Raw genomic sequence first — 24,013 nt, 5'->3', positions numbered from 1 at the left:
TAACATTCTTACATCTTGTCTGCCAAAATGAAAATCCAACAGCAGGTGTAGCAACAAACTCTGTGCTGGAAATCCTTGTCTTGGCTGCAGTAGACTGACTTTGTCTGAATGTTCTTTCAACAGTCAGTGTGCGATGGCAGCACTCAATGATGTTCGGCAGTACCTGAGTGTTGAAGGAGTACAGGTGGCGGTAAGTTCTCAATACTGTCCTTCAAGTCTGCATGAAAATTAAATAATACAGTAAATAAGTGCATGTCAGGGCTGCATAAGAGGAGATTTCTTCCTGTTGTTTCAGGTCTTTGATGCCACAAATACAACAAGAGAAAGAAGAGGGACCATCGTCAAGTTCGCTGAGCAGAATGGGTTCAAGGTTTGTTAACCAAGGCAGGGTTTTTAATCGAATTCAATCAGTCTTTCTCGACTTGAAGGCCTCTGAGTTTACTATATTGTCTTGTCAATGCAGGTGTTGTGTGTGGAATCTGTGTGTGAGGACCCAGACGTCATTGCACAAAATATAGTGGTAAGCATTGTCTCATTTTATTTAGCCCAGTGTAAATCAATAAAAATGATTTGCTTACTGTGATATTTTTTAAAACAAACTGAACAAATTTATTCATCCTTGCATATATTTAAGGAATATTTTAACCAACCTTTAAATGTGCTGACAGGTGGATTATTTAACTTTGGACAGTGTTAGGCTAGCTGTATTTTTGTGATATTTTCCAAGGCATAAGTAGTAAACACCTATTCTTTGATGGCAACTAAGTCTGACAGCTGACCAGCAGGGTCAGAGGCAGGGGAGGGCAGTCAAGCTCTGGTTGTGATTCAAACAAACTCAGCATCATTTTTATCTCTCAGTGGGGTCAGACACAGATGGTCTCATGTTGTTTGTTTGTTTGACCATATTTGTAGGACTGACATAACTGGAATCCAGTTTCAGGATAAATCTGTGCTGTGTATGTGTACTGCAGCTGTGTATGTGTATGTGTAGGGGGGGATACTTGCATTTTTCACATAGTGGGGACAAAAGTCAGTCACACTTGAAGAACAAATAACTGGTCCCCATAAGATAAACCATTAAAATTTGGGATTGCGTCTAAATGAAGTTTCTAACTGGGGTCAGGAATGTAGTGGATAATGTCATAATGTAATGTCTTCAGGAAATGAATGTAATTCAGAGCAATGCCCTCTGCAGTGACATAAACAATAATGTAAGTGTGTGTGTGTGTCTGTGACTACTTGTACATCTGTTTGTCAGGACCTTTTCGGCTGCAATGCATTATGTCACTAAGGGTCCTCACAAGTGTAGAAAGGTGACTGTGTGGCGGAACAAATCCTATGAATGAGAACAAGCACATAACAGTACTGCTTTTAAATATATCTTTAAACACCATCTAGAATTTAACATTATGCGTTTTTTTTAAATAATGAATGTTGCCCTGATTATGTTTTGTATTAACATGAAGCCATTTCCATGTATGTTATAAAACCTAGCTACCTAGTTTTTTTTATACTTATGTGTAGAAGAGACAAATTAGTTTAATCTGAGTTTAACCTCAATCTTTGATTTTGTGGCACATAAAATGACGCACAGTATTATTTTTATTACAGTAATATTCTTGTTTTAAGCTAAACTTGTTTTCTGTTTAAATGTGAAGGCTAATCTGCAGTGCCTGCCAATGTCTGAAATTTTAATCACTAAATCTGCACTCGAATCAAGATGCACATCATTTACTATGAAATCATCCGTGATAGTGTTAAGTGGTAAAACACATGCTTAAATTATTTAATAAAATGTAGCATTATTTTCATGTTTTACTTGTGTTTGTAAAGGTTTACTTACTGTAAATATGTCAAAACTGAAAAAAAAATCACTTTCTCTTATTACTTTTTTCTAGTGAACAACATGAATGTTGGAATAAAAACGAAAAGAGTATATCAACATAATTTGTGGGTGTGACAAAAAATGTATTTTAAAGTAATGGACAATTTTAAAACAGCCCTTTTTTAAAAGAGATTATTGAAGACATCAAAACATTGTCATCATTCAGAGTCCTTTTAAACCATAGAACCACATAAATGATAAAGTGTGAACAGAACATTTTCAGGTTTCTTGGAACAACAGTTGGGTGTCCATATAAACCATGAAATCTTTTAGGTCTCCTTGGAAACACAAAGGCAGAATTTCCAGAAAGACAACAGTAACTTGTCTATGATACCCACTTGATCTAATTCAGACTCCTGAAGCTTCATATTACCTTCAGATAAACATCTGAATATTTTTTTACACAAACAGCTGTAGATTTGATCCTATATTTACACTAACAGTGAATTATTACTATTTATTGGTCAGTATGAACCAGAGGAATGATTACATCAGAAGCTATTTCATGGTTCAAAAGGCACCTGACTGTCTGTTTTTTTTGGCTGAAAACTGTTTATTAATTTAAGAAATCTCTTAGTCACACCCACAAGTTCCATTCATATACTCCAGTTTTTTTTTCAATTCTAGATACACAAGTAAAAGTATCAGAATATCAACTGAAAGCATGAATACATTTTAGTCATTTTACTGTTAATTGCTATGTATATCAAAGTATTGCTCAATGAAGAAAATTCAATTTGTAAAAATCAGATAAGTACTGTAGGAATATAACTGTCCTTTCCTGTCTTATCACTGTTTCAGAACGTGAACGTGCAGCGCAGCACAGAAGACGCTCTGCAGACAGTCCCAGCTCACTTCTAAACTCCTGCACTTCCTGTCCTAACGGTGCTGTTCAACTGCCCGCCCTGGCAGCTTCTTCACTGATCTGGAGAAATAAATATCTTCCCAGAATCCAACTATAAAGCACTTTTACTCAATATAATCCATTTTTACACATTTGTTTGTCGTGAACTGTACTGTTACTGTAGCTTGAAAATGTCAATATTTTTGATATGTGGGTCAACTGTTATCTAATGTATTCCCTTAACTTTTGCCCTCTTTTTCCATGATTACATTTAATATCTACTCTGTATTGTGCACTGTGTACATTGCCATATGCTTCCAGTGTTTGTGAAGATGTTTTTCTTGTATGAAAAACATGTATCATAACCCAAAAAAGACTAAGGAGAATGCAGCAGCTTCAGTTAAAATGCTCTTGATCAAGGTCCTTATTCTCTGACTACTGTGAAAATTTTCAAAAGACATAAACGAATATTTTAATTTTGTTATACAGTGTTTTCACTTCCTGGTTGTATTTATATATATAAAAAAAATGAGCCAGACATTGTGCTCGGTGTAGCCACTGAGTAAATCTCAAAAACAAACATGTAGCTCATGTTCTGTGACTCAAAAGTCCAAGCGGATTTTGGACATGAACTTTGATACAGTGAAATGCTATGAGAAATATTCACTCTTCAGTATGACACTTAAAAGGGTACTGTATTACTAACTGATTATTTCGTTATTCAAATCAATACCTGGTTTTACCTTGGAGTTTAAAATAAGGTACTGTGAGAACTGTATATGCGTGTTTGTTTGGTGTAAGTTTTGTCTGAAAATCAACATGTATTATACGGTATGTCCATTTTTTTGAGAACTGTACAATTTCTGTAATATTATACATTTGATATTGTATATAACTGTACTGAAAATATAATTCCAAATGCCTTGTGTGTCTTCAGCTGGCAAAAATCTCAATAAACCTTTAATGTTTGGGGGAAAAACAGAGCTTCTGCTTTTGCATCATAACTTCATAAAACCACAAAGGATTCGAAAAAAAAATCACTAAAATAAAAAGTATAATGTTTTTATTTATCTTCACTGTCATCAAGTACATTTATTTTAATTATCCATCTACAATAGGGTCTACTCTGTGTGCTAAAATAATAAGCGTGTACTGGTTGATTGCCTTCGTATTTTAAAGTCTGTCGTAACAAAACATAGCAAAATGAAATTTATGTGCATATAATATATATATTTAAAAAAAGTTAAATTATCTGAAAAACTTCCATATTACCCTGTGCTCATTAATACTGATTACAAATATCTTTTTTAAGGACATGCCCGGGCTTCTTTTAATGCTCTAAAGGCAGAAATTAATGTCCGGTGTGAATATTCATTATGTACAAACATCAATATTTTTGAGCACAGGGGCATTTTAAGGTTAAAGGGCAAAACCCCATTGGCCAGTACATCTTTATGTCTTATTTTTCTTAACTTCTCTTGGCTGATGGCATTTTGTCTCGTCTCTGCTCGGTGATGTGAAAGCTCCACAGTGATGGCCAAGATCGCAATAGGAATGTATTCCCCTCTCTCAGAACTGCAAGAATAAAACAAAAGCAATGTCTAAGCTTCAAAAATTCTTAAAGACAAAGAAGGAATAAATTTCAGATTTTACATTAATGATATAACCATAATCACCTTCCAATAAAATGAAAAAACTATTTTAGCAGTAAGCAGTAAACGGAACACAAACTTCTACACTAGGTCCCCCTGATTTTGCAAACAACAAAAAAAAAATGTAGAAAAACAACTTACATTTTTGAGAAACTCCTCAGCGACAATACGAGCCCTGGCATTGACAGACAGCTTCATTTCACTGATCTCTTTGTCAATTTCCTCCATGAAATGAATGACAAAGTCCACCAGTTTATGTTTGTACATCTGCTCTGTGTGGAAGTTGGTGATGAGAAAACTGATGTCATAGCCCTGCAAGAAAAAAAAAAAAAAAAAAAAAAAAAGAGATGACAAGATGACGATTTTCTTCATTCATATAACAAACTCATTTTTGTTTTTGTTAAAGGTGACTAAATGCTTATTGGAAAACTGTGGGCAAATTTTATGTGTGAGAAACCTGTAAATGTGGCTCACCCATTTTCAACATCCACTTACCTCCACTGGTTTCCTCCTCAAGATGAAGAAGTTCTCTGCTCTCATCATCATGAAACGCATGAATTTATGGCACAGGATCTTCTCAATCTCATCTGCCTGCAGCAGCAGATTGAGGTTCACAGCTGTCAGTTACATTTTAATCACCATTTACTATATAATCATCTGTTCTTAGCCTGACTGACCTGCTTCACAGCGATGCTGACTCTGACGGAGTTGATGGAGCCCTCGATCAGAACCTTCTCCTTGTCGTTACGGCTGATGATCACAGGCTGGAGGAGCAGTTCTTTACTACTCCTGGAAGCAGGCAGAAAAGCACACAATTCATTTTGATTTCCTGCACTGCTTGATTTTAATCGCTCCAAAGAGGCATTCAAAGCTATGACAACAGACTCACCGCACTTCCACTTCTGGCTTGTTGTGTCTCTCCACCACTTGTGAGGAGAAATTCTCCAGGCAGAGGGCGGCCTGCAGAGTGGCACGCACCGCATTGAGATATGGACGCAAGGTTGCCGTCTGAGGAAGGAAAGCAAGGAAGAGTAGGTGAGAATCGTTCCTCAAGGAAAGTGAATCTGAATCTACAGGCAGCTGCAACCAAGACTCACTTCAGAGAGGTCTTGTGGAGCAGCAAGTTTCAAATACACACTCTTCCCTGGTTTTCACTTCACCTGATAACATTATATAAGGTATATAGCAGTATGCTGGAATCTACAGCAGCGAGTCAAAGTTCATTCCATACCAACTCGCCCAGAATTTTCTCAGTTATACACTTAAAAAAAAAAAAACATGTAAAAACTATGAGCTGCAAAATCCAACAGCTCTACTACAAATACCTTTGCAGTTATTAATTTTTTAAGTTTGGCCATCAGAGCTAAATTTAATCATTTCTTCTTTCTCATCATAACTTTTCTTTGCATGTTAAGTTTGAATTGTGAAATAATATTTCTGTTTTGAGGTAAGGAACTAAGATTATTTTGTCCAGACACACAGAACAAGGCGACATCATCTCGTATGCAGCAAAGCATTACAAGCTGTAACGTGCAAACTTCCTGAACCCAGTGAAAAGCAGGCTCAGTAGGTAACACAGAGGTCAACACAGTACATATAGCTACCAATGGAAGAAAACTACAGAATATCAACGACCAATAAAAAGAAAAAAAAAAAAACAAAGCTAAACTACGATATAAAAAAATGTCTATTTTCAAAAAAAACATTTTAATGCTAAATAAGAAATTATCCATTTATTTATTAGATATCTGTAGTGACTATTGTGCTAATAGTCACTGCAGATAATAGTCACAAAAAAAGGTTTCAAGGGAATATATATTTTAAAAAGGGGGTCTAAATCAAAAACCGAATAAACATTTGGTTGTATTTATTTTTATGAATTTTATTACTGCAAAACATTCAGCAACAACTATTTACATGAATACATGTTCCAAATCCCTCTTGGGGTTTTGTGGATGTTAAGTACAAATTTTAACCCAGAAAAAATTAAAAATAAACAAGAACTTGGAGAGGTTTAGAATACATATACAAAGAATTGCAAAAAAAAAGTGACATTTACATCCAAAGGCCAAACTTCAAAAATCCATAACTAAAAAAGTATTTGGAATAGAGCTATAGGATTTTTTTGCAAGGTTCCGTGAATTTACCAGAAGTGTTTTTCACAATCATTTTTTCACGATAATCCTCGACATGAACTGAGAGGTCCCAGGTGAGTTGGTATGAAATGACTCCAGTATCTTTCCTTGTCCATCATCGTGAATAGCACTCTACGTTACTTAGCAACAAAGCCTCACTAAAGTGCTACGAACCAGCCTCACACGTCGGAGTAAAAACATTCTATACAGGGTTCTATCGGTTCTACGATACCTACGGTACAATTTTATGAGCTCGGAGGTTTTCTCGTAGGAAGCCGACCAGCTAATGTTAGCCTCTTAGCTAACTACCTGCTTAGCTAGTTCAAATGAAACCCGTACCCGTACTGATGCAGTGTTTGTCGTGGAGTGGTAACAGTCTAACATTGACAAGATCTGATGCATGTAACCATGACAATCTGTCAGTTTATCAGAACATATGTCTAATTTCTCTTACCATTTCTCTGTATCAGGAGAGGCGGCTAAAGGCGGAAGTAGCTACACTTGTCAGAGCTTTTTCCGTGAACATACCGGAAGTTCGCTCTGCCTCCGAGCTGCCGCCGCTGCTGTGGCACAGCTATCAACCAGAGAAACAAAACACCAGCTTTACAAAAATAATACTTTTAGCAGTCAGTATTATGAATCTACAATTTATGCAATTAGACTAACATTAAAAATAGAAATAGTTGTTAACAGGTTGTTTTATTTTTAACCGAAATCAACAGCTGAATTATGCTGAGATAGGAGACAATTTTTCCTCTCTGGATTTGGTGGTGCGTCTGAAGGACGTTGCTGAACTGTAAGGATGCCACACGATTTGTGTGCATATGTGCTCAGTTTGAACCCATGTACACTAATACTTTTTTAGACTAAATATTTTAAAATGTCACACACACACACACACAAACTAAAATGAAAAGGGAATTCTCCACCACAGCCAAAATGACATATAAGCCTTTTAAAACACCAAAGCTTATACAGGAAATATAGTGAAGCAGAAATTTGGCTACAGCCACGGCTGTGTACACACCCAGTTCTATTTTTAGGCCAGATGTGGAATAGCAGGTTCTGTAAAGGAAAAAGCAAACTTGAACAGGAATGGCAGACACTTTTGATTTGTCTTACCTGGGAAAGCAGAAGTCCAACTAATGACATCAGCGACAGCTGTGTTCCATCATCCTTGAATCCTTCATTGTGACGGCAGGGGCTCAGTGTACCGACCATGACCTTTTTCACAGAAGGCATTCTGACATGTCAGTACAAACAGCATGTGTAGATAACAATTAAATGAATGGGAGATGTAAGGAGAAATGACTGTGCTGAGGAGAGCACAAAAGTAAGTGAAAACCCCTACATGGGAGCATTTACCACGGTTTTCACTGCAGCTCATCCAAATAGAACATCAGACAACTCCCACATTTCAAACTAGACTTAAAACAAGGCATGCAAAGAAAAATACATCTCTCTTACATTATACAAACGAGGAAAACTCTGAATGCATTGAGAAAAGATAAGAAATGACCCAAATAAAACAGAAATTGAGACACCAAATGCTAGACCATTGATATATTCAAGAGTTTTATTATTTGACATCCCAATTTTCTTTAACAACATCATTGGCATCGCAGTGTTTTTTTTTCTATAAGGAGGAAGAATAATACCAGGGCAAAAAGTTGGATTTTTTCTTTAAATGGAAAGAGAGAACATCCATTTTAGTTCAATCCACCAGCCTTTCACCTTTACCATCTATACACCGTAATACACGATCCGTTAAAAATATTAAGTACTTAGCCAACCTGAGCTACAAGCAGATAGGGAGAACAGCAATAACAAAGACATGACAGAAGACAGGTGTATGCTGTGTTGGTGACACATATTTCCATAGCCTTGAAAGATGTCTGATGAAGGACGTAACACATACAGCAGTAATAGTAGCAGTACAAGTAATGTTACATAAAAGGCAAATATTAATATATCAAGAATCAATCCATGTTTTACACTGTGACTGCGTTATCAGCTTTTACTTAATGTCTACTTAGGAACTTGTGAGGCAGTTATAAACCCATTAACACGCAACCTTGAAGGGAAAAGGCAATGCAATCACCAAAGTGTTTGACAGATTCTCAGGGTATATTTGACAGGGAAAAGAAGCGAGGAGGTATAATTTGAAGTTCAACAAAAGCTGTGTGGTAGCTGACGTTGCCCAAAATCAGTCATCCCTCTATGACATTTAAAGGCAAAAACATAAAAAGAAAGTGCAACAAAAAACAAGTATGTGTTTCAGATTGGCTTGAGAAATAACATCAGCCAATTAAAATATATATATATATATATGTATATATATAGTTCAACTCGATTATTTCTTGACAGATAGGCAACACAGAGCAAACAAGAAACAGAAAATGAAAATAAGATACTTGGGATGCTGACATTAGCCAACATCGTCTCACATTACACAGCACCAGCCAGTCCATCTAGAGTTCCCAAATGCACTCTTTGAACATGGCTCTATCTTGCCCCCTCAGCGTAAGAGTCAGGGGCCACAGTCAGACAAATTGGTGGGCAAGACAGGAGATCACTCACTATCAGGTCAGGGACTGTGAGGTCAGAAGGGGTGTCATTCTTCTCTCTGTGATGTTTGGGCAGTGGATTTGTCAGTGTATTTTACGAGAGTACGCTTGTGTATTAATTTGTGTACTAAGTGGTGTGCGTGTGTGTGTGGGAGGGGAGGAATACATCCATGTGCAGCGTACTTCGTGAGGGATTGTGTCGATGGAATGAACAGTGGTGTGAAAGAGGAAGACCAGTAGGGAAGTCCTTTCCCTCGGAGCGAGGAGCAGGTGATATAACTGGTGACAGGATGGTTCAGAAAGCCAAGAGAGAAGATGGTCCAAGTTGTCCTTCAGCAGCTGCAGCTTTCTGCTGAAGGTTTAGCTCTGTCATTCCTATCCAGTTTTATGGGCTCTGGGAATTCATTATACAACTCCACCTCTGTCTCCTGTGACAAATCAAGAGAGAGAAAATAATCCGTGTAGGAAAACATGAAACCAACAGATCTGACAAAATTCAACCAACGGAAAAAAAAAAATGCACTGAAATCTGGACAAAGACATGATAAAGCCCACATCTCCACTCTCTTTCATTTTTCATTTCAAGTAACTGTGACTCACCTGTTTGAGGGCGTTACGTGCAATTGTCTGGAATGCCTGTTCTACATTTATGGCTTCTTTGGCACTGGTCTCAAAGTACGGGATGTTGTTCTTACTCTGACACCAAGCCTGAGCCCTTTTGGTGGTTACCTGTGTGTACGAGGAGGAAGACATTCATCAATACGTTGAGCTTAAACTTTGTAAAGATGTGTTCAACAAGAACAAATTTTTTTTATTCAAGCCTGGAATATTAAACTAAACATTATTTTGCACATTTTAATATTTTTCATGTTTAAATGAAATGGGTTAGGGCCATAAGGTTAGCGTAGCGTATAAAGATGGATTACTGTTATTTGCAAAATCTCTTAATTTGTGGGTCAAAGTCAGTAACTTTGACAACTGATACATTACCACAAGGTTTCAAAGCTGTCCTGTGCTGGAGGGCTCTCGAATTTCTTTGCAAACTTTAGATGAGAGAAACTTCCCCCAGTGGAAGCTTTCCCACATGTTTATCATGGAGGCATTATCCACTCATACCAACCTGTCTATTCTCCAAGTCAATCTTATTGCCTAGCACCACAAAAGGGAAGTTCTCAGGATCTCTGGGGCTGGCCTGGATCAGAAACTCATCCCTCCAGCTGTCGAGTGTCTTGAAGGTATTGGGTGCGGTCACATCAAACACCAGCACACAGCAGTCTGCTCCACGGTAGAAGGCCACACCCAAGGACTGGAACCTTTCCTGGCCGGCCGTGTCCCAGATCTAGACAACCAAAAGGAGACAAAAAGTTTAGCATGAACAACTGTCGCGCCTTGGTGAGGATCTAGAAAAAAAATGAAATTCTAAAGGACATTGTGCTTTAACTTCTTAAATGATTTACATTTCCTTTCTCATATAAGCCTTCCAATTGTAAGTGTGCCGCACCTGCATTGTAACGAGCCGGTCATCCACCATCACCTCCTTGGTCAGGAAGTCTGCTCCTATTGTAGCTTTGTACTGGTTACTAAACTTCTTGTTCACGTACTGGTTCATTAGGGAGGTCTTTCCAACACTGAGTAAGAAGAGAACAGACAACAGAATAACAGATACTGTAGATGGCAGGACAAGAGTAAAAATACAGGATGACTGATAGCTAGTATGAAATAGACAGTAATTTAAGTACATAAATTAATTTAGAACTTGGTCTTAAAGTGGATGTAATCAAGACTTCATTTACCCCATTTGTACCACATCATACATCTTGAGATGTGATATCAAAAGAGCCAAATGCAACCAAAAAGCATCAGAGGCTGATTAAAATTTGATTACTCAGATCATCTCCAAAGTGCAAGTACTTCAGTGACCAGTCTGTGGAGAATTAGCCACTTACAAGGCTTTTACTCCTGTGATAAAGATCACTGAAGTGACATGAAAATTACAGTGAAATTTGCCATAATTATTTCTGCCAAATATAAAAGGGACAAGAATACAACATCTGTTCAATGCAACCGCTGAATGACTTGTGGGTGTGTGCTGTGTGAATACTTATAGTATACCATAAGAGGGAGAGGGGTATGCCAGTGCCCGTAGAGCAGAGCAAAAGGTTTGTCTCACTTGCAGCCCATTTGTGTGTGTTCAACTGTTACCTTACTACGTAGATAAACATCGCTTTGCTTTAATTAAACAGCTAAATTGCAGCGGTTATTCGTCTTCTGATATTTATCTTCAGGTGAATTTCCACCACACACTGGGCTGAATTCGTGTCCACCCTGATTTGCATGTAGCAGGCCAAGACAAATGCAAACAGATTCATAATCTAACAGAGACGTGGGTAGTTGTGTGGTTTTTAATCCGAATATTAGATACTTGAATTAACAAGTGTAAATGGGGCGCAGTATTGCAGTACTGTCTGGGATCCTGGTTATCACGTTTCATTAGTGGCTTAATCTTCCCTTTTCCCTGTCTGAAATCCAGCAACATAGTAAAATGTATTGGATATAGTATATAGTAAAAATGCTATTTCCTGACTTTGACATTTGCTGACCATTTATTTAAAACTCAAAAGTGTATTTCTTAGTCATGGTTTAGCATCAGCCATTTAATGAAGGGAATCACCAACAGCCACAGACAAAATATCATCACATTATCTGTAGCATTAATATGTATTATCACAGTGTTTATTAATGTCTTTAAAATAATATTTGCTTAACTGATTACAATTACTTTTCACAGACAACTGAGGGCATTACTGAGCATGAAAATAATGGCAGTGATTAAGTTCAGTTAGGTCTGCAGATAAGAAGCATAGATGAAAAAGAGCAGGGCTGCATCAGTACAGAGCAGATGTCTCACTCTGCCTAGAGACAGCTTATGGCACAGTAATAACTCTTGCCAACAAGGAAGTAGCCTTAATACAAACAGATTTAGAAAGAAGATTCCAACTCAAAACAAAAAATAATACCTCTGCATTTAGGTTTTTTTCCCCCACACCAAACTATTTTAAAACATGATTTGCTGTTCTGTGTTTCATGTTTTGTAACTCACCCAGAATCTCCCAGGATGATGACTTTCAAGAGCACTTTCTTCCTGGATGTCATTTTTCCACAGCTGCAGAAAAACACACAGCAAAACGTTTACAAAGTTCAACATGCAGAGGGTTCTCAACAGTGCCTTCCTAACTCACTCATTCTCAGATCACAACCTAATCACTAGTTTTCTATTGATGAGGGACAATAAAATCGGTACAAAAGTAAACCTGTTTTCTGTGCAGACAAGGCCATTGGAAAACAGACACAAATTTGTGTGTAGGTTTTCATGACCATGGACCAATCAGGTTAGAATACCATTCATTCCAGTCATGTGCTTTCTAAGCTGTTGGGCAAATCACGAGGAACACATCATTCTTTCTCTTTCCACAACAGGAAGTTACCTCCTACAGGGCTCACTCCTTCTCCAAACCAAGTGACACATTTGACATTTTCTGCTGATATCACTATCTCTGAGCAGACAACCCACTGCAGCACGTGTTGATATTGGACAGTGATGTAAAATGACCAACATTTATAACAGCACACACAGCACGAGTTGAGAGACACCACACATGTATATTTATTTAAAGCCCTACTGTCTCTTATGTACATATGTAAATTTTAATTTCAAAGAATAAGGCTCTTATTTTGGCATTTTCAAGTACTAAAATGGCCTCAATTCTGGTTTTCCCTACAAGGCATGTTGTCACAGATGCAGTATGCCACGTTACTTTCAGCAAGAACTGTAATTCTTCATTGAGAAATCTGTGTCATTTCTGAACGCTCAAATGCAATTGTGAGCAGTGAAGTGCACCATTTCCTTTAAGTATTGTCAAAATTAAATAAGCAAGATCTGAGATATTTTTGCTAAACGCACGAAATGAGTGAGCAAATCATGTACTGTCCTCTTTGTGTTAATCTATTGATTTAAAATTTTTTGACAATGCAGCTGAGAGACACTCCATTCAACCATGTTTGTACAAACACAAGGAAGTTCATGGAAATTGTAGAAATGCCAGGAAGGAGGAATGAGACTGATTACATAATTCTTGGATGTTAAAATCAGCTGTTCCCAAGATGTTATGATGACACGAGGTCAACCACTGTGATCTTGACAATGCTGGAATAAGGAAAATTATTTGCTAAGGTACTGTCTTGATGACCGGTGTCTGAGACATGGAACATGACTTTTTCGTCCCTCCCTCCAGTTATTATTAATTTCACCTTCTATTGACCGAATTCTTTTTGCCTTCCAAAATTTCATCATGGAAGAGAAAAATATCATGAGTTTTCATGGAGGAAACTCATATCACAAAATGAACTGTATGACAGTAAAATAAAAAATGTCTATGTTCCAGTCTTGAGGGACTATCTGTAAACCTTATCCACACACAAATAGGCCGGTCTAAAATAAATCTTGATTTCATAAGAGGCTGCTTTATCTTTTGTCACACACTTGTCTTATCTGTGCTCAGTAAACACTCAAGCACATTGCTATTGACAAGAACAAAAACTCAGAAAGTCTACTATGCATACTGTGGCAGCAGTAGCAGGCGTCTGATGGGAATATGATGCAGTTTCCTTCACGACAATGAAGACGATCTGAACTGTGACTGAGGGCAACTGTATATTGTCTTTGTCTTGTGTGACAAAGATGAGCACAAAATCCACACATTTGAGAAGTGGAACCGGCAAATGGTGGCATTTTTGTTGAAATAATGAAATGATTAAAAATGATCAATTATTCAATAATCAACATTTAATTTTCTGTTGATCAACTAATCGGCTGACTAATCTTCGCAACTCTAGTATCTACACTACTGTATGTTGTGCATAGAAAAAAATATAGGCAAATGTATCTGTGACTGTGATATTCCATGCAATTTGTTAAGATACATGTCTATAATCACAAACTGTGTAACTGGTTTTAGGGAACACAACTGCTTTTTTTCATCCATTTTTGATGAAACACAATAACCTGTTAGACAATAGTTTTAACAGAAAACTTAACCACTTCCTATTAGCTTGTCCCGCAAGTCAACATACATCATGCAGAAGGCACAAAAGACATTTCAGAAATTCACTAACCAAAACAGGTTTTTAGTGTAACTCAATTACAACACATAAACAATACTTTTTTCTTTAAATTTCAAGATAGTGAAAAATTAAAACTTTGATTAAAGTGATAAAATTGAGTCACAAGCCCATAAAATAAATCCAAATTCTAAAACTAAGCCTATAAAACACAAACACTTCAGGTCCCACCAGGAGCTGGAAAGTACACTTGCATTCTTTCTGAATTGAACAGCACTCCAGTGACTACCATACTGTGAAGCACAGACTAGCTGACAGCAGCATGAACAACAGCACATCACTAAGATCTAGGCGTGCTCAGACCACAGTCACATGATTACTGAGCAAACTCAGCTCAGATCTTGAACCTTTGACAAACAGCAGAGCTTTAGACACTGAATCCTGAAATCAGGTGGATGTCTCTCACCAAACGGGCCAACTAATTTCATTCTGCCATCAACATTAACTGGTTGATTTCACAGAAACTAATATCAACACTTTGAGACAAACTGAAAATGGATTAAGAAAAACTTGTTTTTGCATGACACTGGAAATCTGTGATGGTGTTGCACAATATCATTTACTGTTCTGTTGAAAGTGTTATAACAGTATATGTGAAATCATTTTTTGTGTCTGGATGAATATGTTTACTTTTCTCCTGCAATAAGAAATGAGCGCTGCTTGTTTTGTTAGTTGATAATGTGCTATGGGTGGTTTGATCAATTTCTTGTGGTTTGCAACAGCTCAAATTATTGCACAAGTTTTTATTACATCATCTGGTATGAGAATAGTCAGTCAGACAGTTTACAGCAGTGCTGCACAGAGGATAGGTAATAAAAAAGTATTTGTGCTTCTGTGTGACAGTATAAGTTATAGACTGACACCTGATAATGTTATGTATCTTATCCCACGTATCTCACGTATTATGACCCTGATGCATAATTGCTCTGTCTGACCCCTTAAAAGTGCCATAAATCGAGTGCCAAATCATCATAAAAGAATGAAAAAGGAACAACTGGGCAAGTATCTGTATTAAATATAAATTAGGCATCATAACTTTTTTGATAGAGGTAACTGCCCATCATTGCACTTGTTAATGTCAGAAAAAAACTGTTCATGGATTTATATTAAGAAATGTGTGTTAACAATGGTGTGATGTGTGTCATGTGTTTGACTAAAGTAAAATCCCCAACACATATTTCTCTGTGCCCGTATTTCGCTGGCACAAACAGCTGGAATTCACAGATCTTGGCGTGATATGTATTGTGCACACACACTAACAGAAACAAACTTGGGACTAAATATAGATTTGGAAGGCTGAGTTCAGATATTTCTCAATACTCCGTCCATCTCCGCACGTCATAAAGTTAGGGCATATTCATGTTTCCTGGTGAACTAGTTCCCATGTGATAAACAGATGCTCCAGTAGCCCGAGGATATCAAAAAGAGTTAAGTCAGTGCACCAATGACTTTAAAATAGTAACACATCCAAACTCTTACTACTGTTTCTAGTATGTGTAATATAACGTTCAGACAAATATTTCTATAAAACCATTGTCAAAACATTTTTTGTCCTTCAGTAATTATATGCTCAGCACTATATTTTAACCCTCTGATGCAGTATTTGTATTTGCTTTTGTCTACACAAAAAAGTCACACAAAAATCAAGGGGAAATCAAGCATGTTAACCATGTTAGTATGAACATAAGATGAACTGAACAACTACATTCAATTCCTGCCACCTCATGGGCTGAGCAGAGTGCAAATTAGAGCTGATCCAAACTACGAGGCAGGTATTTTAGAGTCAAACTTGAGTGTCAAGTAACCTGAGATGAGCTGTTTGCGCAGCTGGAATAGTTGTCAACCACTGCAATTAATCATTAAAAACAAAATGACAGAGCAGGGGCACATCTCAGTGTTTACACTCTGCATCTCATGTAAGAGGCGTGGTTTCAAAAACCAAAGAAGCAAAAGGAGAAGGAGAAAAGTTAGATGACAGTGTTGGACAACATTTGCACATAAACAAGAAGAAATATGGGACTTTTATGATTGGATGGCAACAGATTTCTGGTTACATTCAATCCCAGCGAGCTTGTTGGCACAAGTAATAGGCGTTGCCATATCACATCATTAAAAGTACTAATGTACGTTTGATCAAACAGACACAGCAAACCTGCGTGACCCGTCAGTCAAACAAAAACAGAAACTGTATCACACAGAGAAACACAAGTCCCGTCTGCCTAGCAACACTGCGACAGATAAGCCACATTTCTCTCGCACAGAAGGAATGTGTTGAAGTCGACTCTCGACTAATAAAAACAAAACTGGTCGTTATGAGGTGAAGGGCTGAGTGTGCCCCGCACCCCTCCTTCCCTAAGTGTATGAACGCCAAATGAAACTAAAGTATTTGGGGAGACCAAAATTCCCACTGTCACCATTTGACAGAGGGGAGGAGACATCTTTTACGATGCTTTGTTCGACCGAAGGACCAACAGACCGACCTCGTCTCCCTGGTTCTCATTCCTTGTTGGAGTGGACCCAGAGGAGCCACAGGCCGGCCTTGTTTTTGCCAACCAGCTTCTCGAAAATCACTGCACCACCATTTACGTTAGCTGTTGCAACATTAGCGTTAATAAGACACCGAGCGAATGACGAGTGAGCAAATATCACAGATGCGAACAGACTTGTCGTTTCAGAAACTTACTTTCACCTTGTACCACAGCGGAGCGGAGACTTGTTGACGGTACCGGACCAGGCTGCGAGCTGACTAGCTGTTATTGTTCAGGGCAGCTAGCGTCAGAGGCTAACTAGGCGTTACGTTAGCTAGCTGGCTCGCTGGCACTCAACTCGTTGGCTAGCGTTAACTTGACAATGTCTCGTTTCAAATTCTTAGAAAAATGAGCTGCCCTTTGCGTGAACACTAACAAAACCCGTGTCGTAAATTGGCGAGGCAGATTATCTGCAACTAATGTGCAAATTTGGCACTTTGTTTGAAGGCTTGTCTGCCTGCGAGCTAACTACCTGCTACCCCAGCTTCTGTCTTCCCCTTTCACTTCCTCCTCCAAAACAACGCCTGCGTCCTACGTCAGACGCAGCTAATTTAATGATCCCAGCCCACCTATCACGCCTTTCTGTAATATCTATCATAGGCTGAATATTCTGCATTGTTTCTGCGGAAATACTGGCACTGAAAACAGTTACATATCAGTTTCAGCTGCAGCCCTCAGGAGTTTGTCATCAATGTTAGATCAGATCAAAGATCAGATCAAGAAGAATTTATATTTATAGATATACTGCACTGTACAAAAGTTTTAGACACTGAAAGTAAAGCAAGGGGGCTTTAAAAAATAATGGACAGTTTTTAGTTATTAGTTATCTCCATACACGGGTTGCAATAAACATAAATAAATAAATAAAATCAATATTTGGTGTGATCACAGCACTAGTTCTACACTTGTACACAGGTTTTCAAGGTACATGGCAGGTACTTTACTGGAAAACTTGCTGCAATTCTTCTGTGGTTTTAGGCCGTCTCAGTGTCTTCTGTCATGGAGTCAGTCATGTAATGCCAGACTGACTCCACGATGTTGAGATCTATTGCTGGGCTCCTTGTCCTTCATGTCACTGAAGATAGATCTTTATGACTCTGACTTTGTGTTTGTGTTTGTTGTCATGTCGCAGAGTGAATTTGGGGCTAATACCTGGTAGTACTGTGCCATGGAGAAGACTTCAGTGCTTAAAACATTTGTACCATACTCTATATCATGTTCTTAAGATTACAAAGAATTGGTATACATTTCAGTTTTGCACTTCTATACTGGGGTCACAAAAAAAGAATAGTTAAAACTAAAGCAGCAAAGGCTGAGATATGTGTATATATCTAGTACAGTCAAACAGTTTGTAACACAGCCTTATGGCCATACTGAGATAACCTTGATGACATCATCAGGGTTATTTTTGCTCTTGAAAGCTTGTGATCTTTGTCTTTAGATGGACTTTGACCAGTTGTTACAGTAATAAGAGTAGTTTCACAAACACCAGAAAGCATCACACATTTAGTAACTTATTTTCATACTAGTACTGCACAGACAGCACAATTTAGCTGGGATGGATAACCGTGGTGGATCACACATTTTTGGGGTCTTTCATCACATCTCAGTTGTTGAGCCCATGCAAATTCATTAGGTTTGTCATTGGTTTTCAGCCTATATTCACTGCATGAGTTCTTTGTAAGCCTGTTTTCAGAGTCTGTAGTGTTTATGGGTGTACACCCCTAAATATGAGACGTCTTCTCATTATCAAAAAACCTTGCTAGAACTTGAAAATCCAAAATAAATCCTCTTCTGTTTGAGTGCATACCACCTCCTGATTTAGGTCACTGCCCCCAACAAGTGATGCTTTTTTCATCTTTATATGATCAACATAACATGCTAGATGAGATGAGTGTGGTTGATTGTAGTGAATCACTGACAAAAGGGAGAGCTGTGATGATCCACCACTAGAGGACACTGTCAGCTTATTTTAATTGGATGAACCAAGTGAACTGGTGGACCCAGGCTTTAGCCTACATTCATGTTTTAGACCGTTGCAGAGTGATGCAGCACTCTATGATACTGACACTGTGCTGTGAAAGTGTAAAGGTCAAAGATAGGTGAGTGATCAACTTCTGTGATACTTGATGACTGTCTTTGTCCCCAAAAAACAGGTTTTCTGAAACATGCAAAGACGAGAATACAGATCGGACTTTACAGCCTGTCTGCTAATTGTTAGTCTATGACACAATGTATTTCTGTTGTATTTACCTATATGGGTTTGTATCCATAAGAACAGATTAACAACTGTCATGCCCCAAACAATTTCTGGTGATAATGCTTCACGTCAGTTTCCCTCTGTACTTCACTTCTGCATCAGAGTATCTGGTGCTGACTGTTTCCATTATAATCCACCAAGCTGTCACTCTGATATGAGGCGAAGAAGGAGAAAATAGAGAGAGGAAAGGTACTGAGATTGAGAATGCTGATGAGGCAGACTCTATTCCTCAAATCAAAGGATCATCTAATCTGATAATACCTACTGACACAAACACACATGAAAGGAAACCACCAGGAGGTCAGAAGCAGCTCATCATAATCCACATGAAACACAGTAAATATAATTATGAAACCCGGACAAAGGATAGTGTGTGTGTGTGTGTGTGTGTGTGTGTGTGTGTGTGTGTGTGTGTGTGTGTGTGTGTGAAGTAAAAAGTCACCTTAAACCCACAACTGTGAACTATATTACTATACAATCCTTATAAAGATACGATATCTGGGGACCACGAAATTGGTAACATAAAATTAGGATCCCATTTCTTTTTTAAAAGTCAAAGACTTCAGACCCAGTTGAGTTGACATGGGCTCAGCATAAAAACAGTTTCATATCATGAAGTTGTTTCTTCTGACTGAGCAGAGGTCTCGTCTTGATTTAGTTCTGCTCTGTGTTCATGTGTAAGTGTGTCAACGTGTGTTTGTCCTTCTCGTTACTGGGAGTGTGCCTCTGCAGAGTCCTGATGACTGGGATGGCTCTAGTGTTTATAGAGGAATTCCTGCTTTTCTCGCACCTATTGAATGTCGAGTCTTTATGGCCTCTTTGGAACTCAGTTTGTAAACACAAACACTACAAAAGTACAAAAGGACGTGGAAATGGTAACAGGAGGGAAGGAGCCACATACTTGAAGCATCTGCTGCATTTTCATTTCTACAAACACTGTCACGTATGCACCATGATGGGCAAAAGTATGAGGTGTTAAATGTCTGTCCAGAATGAGCACATGGTACTTCAGAAAAATAAAACATTACTGCAGTATTAACAAAGAGGATGTGAGACAGGTACAGTCACAGGGCAGGTGAAGAGCTACAGTAAAAAAAAAAGTGTTAATCTGTGAAACGCATCCATAAATTGTGTTTAATGTTGCACTGCACATGTGTTCAAGACTTGTGCAATTTCTGTCCAAGTTCTGGGTGCATGTGTGTGTGTGTGCAAACATGCAGCTCTGTGTGTGGCTGTGTGGGAGTCTAAGAGAGAGAATGAGATGAGTTAAAGAGATGGACAGATTGTGTGTGTGTGTGTGTGTGTGTGTGTGTGTGTGTGTGTGTGTGTGTGTGTGTGTGTGTGTGTGTGTGTGTGTGTGTGTGTGTGTGTGTGTGTGTGTGTGTGTGTGTCCATCAGGGGGTGGGTGCATTAGTCCGTGTCAGACAGCAAAGAGTGCCGCAGTTATCTAGGAATCTGAGCCAAAGCAACCTCACTAACAGAGAGAGAGAGCAGGAGAAAGAGGAGGAGAAGGAGTGAGGAAAAAGGGAAATAAGAAGAGGATGAAAGAAGCACAGAGAGTAAAAAACAAGGACAACAATAGAAGGATCTAGACAAAAAAAGAAGAGGTCAGCAAACACTTTCTGCCTGAACAGGCACTTCTTGAGATTTAAAGAAAAGTGAAGTGTAGGTTTGCAGAGAATCATCAACAACAAAAGGACAACGAACTTACAGCTTGGAGGGAGGAAGTCAAACTACTGCTCAAGAGTTTAAAACAAAGTTTAGGACAAGCCTGCATTTTCCCATGATTCCTTTTGGTTCTCTTGGTATGCTTCCTATGCTGTCACTGTATGTGGGAGCAGTACTATCGTTAGATGCAACCCCAGCCTGCACACACCCTCCCTGCAGGGACAATCTGGTGGCTGCACCCATCCCACCAGGGACGGGAGCAGGAGCGGGTACCGGGGCCTGTGAGGGTCAGACTGGGACAACAGCCTGCAGGATGGGGGTTTCACTTCCAGCCATCTCAGACACTCCTCGGAGGGTGGAACACAGGCACGATTTCCCACATGTTCAGCCTAAAGTAAGTGACATTGTCATTATAATGAGAGGTCAGGTGCTGCACTTTTCATGTTATTTTTTGTTAAATTTCTTGCAAATCTGAAAATTTTATTCAAAGAAATTATAGATAACAGAACTTTTAATCACATATTCCTCTGCTAAGTAACAAGACAAGTGGCTCAGACTGACTGAATGACATGATGAAACAGAGCTGACCCTCCGTCTGTTCATTCACGTGTGCCAACAACGACTTAGCAGCGTACTATCAGCCACAGGTCAGCAGGTCCTTTCTCATGGGACAGTCGGCACACTAAACTTGGCACCACTTAAGAGCCACGGAGCAATGAGAGTCAGCAATCAAAGAAGGGATAAAATTAGGTCGGCTTTAAAAATGTCCTCATCATATGGTTGTGCTGAGCTCATGCAGCAACAGGTGTACGAGGGGCATGATTACAATGGCTGATGTAAGTGTAAGAGACTGATTGAGAGTGACACAAAACATGCCACTGAGCTGTAAGCCTTTGCGATGTCAGCTTCTAAACTAAAGGATGCATGATTATGCTCATGCACAGCTTGATTTCATTTACTTCAAAACATGTTACTGTTTCATTCAATCACATTTATAGATATGCAGTTCCTTCAAAGACTAAAGAAGATTTGGCAGAGTTAAATCATGATTGTTTGCTAACCAACTGAGTAACACGTCATATCAAGAAGTACCCATGGGCATTGTCTTTGCAGACTGGAGGTGTCAAAGAACGTCTAGTTCAGCTGCAGCGCTGCATGCACTCTATCCAGGAAACAGGGGGGAGCTGGAGTCACGGGGGGCAGGAGAGCAACTCTCTAGGGGCCATACTGGCACTAATGGCAGCTGTGCTGACAGAGTGTGACCTCCACTGTCACAGCCAGGCTCTAGGGGCGATGGCCAAACGACTGGGTGAGTAGTACACATTTATATCCCCCACCTCTGCAACACACAGACATGCACACACACAAATGCCAGCGCAGTCACTCCCCCACACATAGTAAACAGAACCTCAATGAGGCCTGCTAAGTGTCGGTCATAGGTGAGTGCATAGGAATTTAACTGCACAGAGAAGGATGAGAAAAACTCGCACACACACTCACAGAAGCACACACGCACTGTATGGCTCACAATGTGATGAAGCATTAGAGAGTTATCATACAAACTGGAGCCCATCTGCACATTGAATAAAGATAAAGCTCCTATTTTCAGACTCTGACACCAGTGCGATGTGTTGCACTGATAACCTAATCTTTCTCTGGGCTGACAGAGAGTGCAGCCGTGGGAAGAGAGGGGGAGAAAGACCTGCTGCTTTTCCTGAAGAGCATCACACAATACCCACCCACAGGTAAGGGCTTCAGGAGCGATCACGTGACACAATTATTGTCGATTAATAAGTCGAATAAAAATGTAGCGTGTGTGGTTCTCAGTTGCCCCATTGGAGAAGTTACATCCTCAGGACTGTGCAGAGATTTACACGCTCGGCATCAAAGAGAACGGAATCTACACCATCCAGCCTGACCTGAGCAGGCCAGCACTGGAGGTATTTCAGATTCACCACACTCATAAAAGACACAGACAGGCCCCCACCCTACTCTGCCTCTTTTAGAGGTGTGTATGCTATCTGTGGATCCGAAAAATCTAGGCTTTATAATTTCAAAGTCTTTGTTATGGCTCAGGCTAAATGCGACATGGAGACGGCGGGCGGCGGGTGGACAGTGATCCAGAATCGTCAGGATGGTTCGCTGGACTTCAACAGGACATGGCAGGAATACAGAGAGGGCTTTGGAAGTCCACAGGGAGAGCACTGGCTGGGGAACGCGGCACTGTACGCCCTCACCTCCTCTGGCCAGCACCAACTCCGAATCGAGCTGGAGGACTGGCACCAACAGAGACGCCATGCTACCTACAACAATTTCAAAATAGCCTCAGAGGCACAGAGGTGAAACACACACACTTTCTGCACTGGCTAGATGGGTGGGTGGAATTAAATATAAAATAGCCCATGAAAACTTATCTTTTAAATTGTAAGTATTTCTCTAGAACATTCTTGACTAAATAGACCACAGTTAAAACGTCTTGGTTATCATTTAACACTTAAAAACTCAACTCACCTGCTTGATTTGGACTGTGTGGTGTTAGTTTCATCAGGTTTTATTTGGTTAAAAAAACTTTTTCTCTTTTCTCCCAGGTATCGTCTGACAGCACGGGAGTACTCTGGAGATGCAGGCAATGCCTTGAGCTACAGCAAACGTTACAACCACGATGGCAGATCCTTCAGCACTGCTGACCGAGACCATGACCGCTATGCAGCTGGAAGCTGTGGTCAGTACTACGGTGCAGGCTGGTGGTTTGATGCTTGCCTGGCAGCTAACCTGAATGGACGGTACTACCGTGGGCGCTACAGCGGGGTGACCAACGGGATCTACTGGGGGACGTGGTACATCCTGACAGATGGACGAACTGGAGAACGCTACTCCTTCAAGAGGGTGGAGATGAAAACAAGACCCAGGAACTTTGTGGGGACATCCTAGAGTTAATGAAGACAATTCACAAGGGAAAATATTCTGCACAGTAACCTACTGTAATAATCATGGCAGTCACAGATGAGAGACATATTTTAGATGTTTAAGTTCCTGTGTGGACATCACTCTATTTAGAGCAGCTTTCATGTCACTTATCAGTTACATGCAAATGGCAGCTAACAGATTTAAGAAAGAAAAGTACAAAAAAATGTTTAAAAGTTCACTTGCAGACTGTTTAAGGCTAAACTCCAAATTACATTGTACTTTTGTTCTTTATGGGGCTACTCTCTTGCTAAAACTCCATAACGGTAAAACAAAGATAGATATTCAAAGTACTGCTTGTAGTATTTCTTGTTGTTATACATTTCCAGAAT

The 24,013-nt window shown here is 39.3% G+C and overlaps 4 protein-coding genes and 1 long non-coding RNA gene across 5 annotated transcripts in view; 3 read left to right on the top strand and 2 right to left on the bottom strand.

The window, feature by feature from the left end:
- pfkfb4b (6-phosphofructo-2-kinase/fructose-2,6-biphosphatase 4b) overlaps positions 1-3,273 on the top strand; it is a 65,112-nt gene extending 61,839 nt beyond the window's left edge. The window contains exon 14 of the mRNA XM_041033379.1: positions 2,687-3,273. Within this exon, the coding sequence (XP_040889313.1) occupies positions 2,687-2,746 (60 nt within the window). The 3' untranslated portion in view covers positions 2,747-3,273. The remainder of the gene's footprint in view (positions 1-2,686) is intronic.
- LOC121178901 lies at positions 133-496 on the top strand. Its single transcript, XR_005893837.1, has 3 exons — positions 133-190; positions 296-370; positions 464-496. It is a non-coding gene; the product is annotated as an uncharacterized LOC121178901 (long non-coding RNA).
- A 504-nt stretch (positions 3,274-3,777) lies between the features above and the next one.
- Positions 3,778-7,088, bottom strand: arpc4 (actin related protein 2/3 complex, subunit 4). Its single transcript, XM_041033385.1, has 6 exons — positions 6,971-7,088; positions 5,271-5,389; positions 5,059-5,170; positions 4,877-4,972; positions 4,523-4,693; positions 3,778-4,304 (listed from the first exon to the last, which is right to left on the bottom strand). The coding sequence occupies exons 1-6, from the start codon at positions 6,971-6,973 to the stop codon at positions 4,299-4,301; spliced, it is 507 nt and encodes a 168-aa protein (XP_040889319.1). The 5' UTR covers positions 6,974-7,088; the 3' UTR covers positions 3,778-4,298.
- A 990-nt stretch (positions 7,089-8,078) lies between these two features.
- Positions 8,079-17,305, bottom strand: LOC121178899 (ras-related protein rab7-like). Its single transcript, XM_041033383.1, has 6 exons — positions 16,945-17,305; positions 12,184-12,246; positions 10,585-10,711; positions 10,204-10,422; positions 9,684-9,812; positions 8,079-9,511 (listed from the first exon to the last, which is right to left on the bottom strand). The coding sequence occupies exons 2-6, from the start codon at positions 12,234-12,236 to the stop codon at positions 9,416-9,418; spliced, it is 624 nt and encodes a 207-aa protein (XP_040889317.1). The 5' UTR covers positions 12,237-12,246; positions 16,945-17,305; the 3' UTR covers positions 8,079-9,415.
- A 3,419-nt stretch (positions 17,306-20,724) lies between these two features.
- si:ch211-157b11.8 (fibroleukin) lies at positions 20,725-23,648 on the top strand. The gene is made up of 6 exons (XM_041034654.1): positions 20,725-21,111; positions 21,831-22,026; positions 22,385-22,462; positions 22,545-22,657; positions 22,794-23,056; positions 23,306-23,648. Exons 1-6 carry the CDS (start codon positions 20,833-20,835, stop codon positions 23,646-23,648), a joined length of 1,272 nt encoding a protein of 423 aa, XP_040890588.1. The 5' UTR covers positions 20,725-20,832.
- Positions 23,649-24,013: the final 365 nt, after the last annotated feature.

This window comes from Toxotes jaculatrix, chromosome 3 (genome assembly GCF_017976425.1).
Source record: "Toxotes jaculatrix isolate fToxJac2 chromosome 3, fToxJac2.pri, whole genome shotgun sequence".
Taxonomy (NCBI): domain Eukaryota; kingdom Metazoa; phylum Chordata; class Actinopteri; family Toxotidae; genus Toxotes; species Toxotes jaculatrix.
The sequence above is the reverse complement of the archived record's forward strand: the minus strand, read 5'-3'. Positions and strand labels throughout refer to the sequence as shown.

Coding starts and splice junctions, on each gene's coding strand:
- arpc4 (XM_041033385.1), bottom strand. Junction 5,171..5,270: donor AAGCCAGAAGTGGAAGTGCG/GTGAGTCTGTTG, acceptor GCCTGCTTCCAG/GAGTAGTAAAGAACTGCTCC. Junction 4,694..4,876: donor TGAGGAGGAAACCAGTGGAG/GTAAGTGGATGT, acceptor TTTTTCTTGCAG/GGCTATGACATCAGTTTTCT.
- LOC121178899 (XM_041033383.1), bottom strand. CDS start 12,236: ATGACATCCAGGAAGAAAGTGCTCTTGAAAGTCATCATCCTGGGAGAT. Junction 10,712..12,183: donor ATCATCCTGGGAGATTCTGG/GTGAGTTACAAA, acceptor CTTCTTACTCAG/TGTTGGAAAGACCTCCCTAA. Junction 9,813..10,203: donor TTGACTTGGAGAATAGACAG/GTTGGTATGAGT, acceptor TCGTACACACAG/GTAACCACCAAAAGGGCTCA.
- si:ch211-157b11.8 (XM_041034654.1), top strand. CDS start 20,833: ATGATTCCTTTTGGTTCTCTTGGTATGCTTCCTATGCTGTCACTGTAT. Junction 22,463..22,544: donor CACACAATACCCACCCACAG/GTAAGGGCTTCA, acceptor TGTGGTTCTCAG/TTGCCCCATTGGAGAAGTTA. Junction 23,057..23,305: donor ATAGCCTCAGAGGCACAGAG/GTGAAACACACA, acceptor CTTTTCTCCCAG/GTATCGTCTGACAGCACGGG.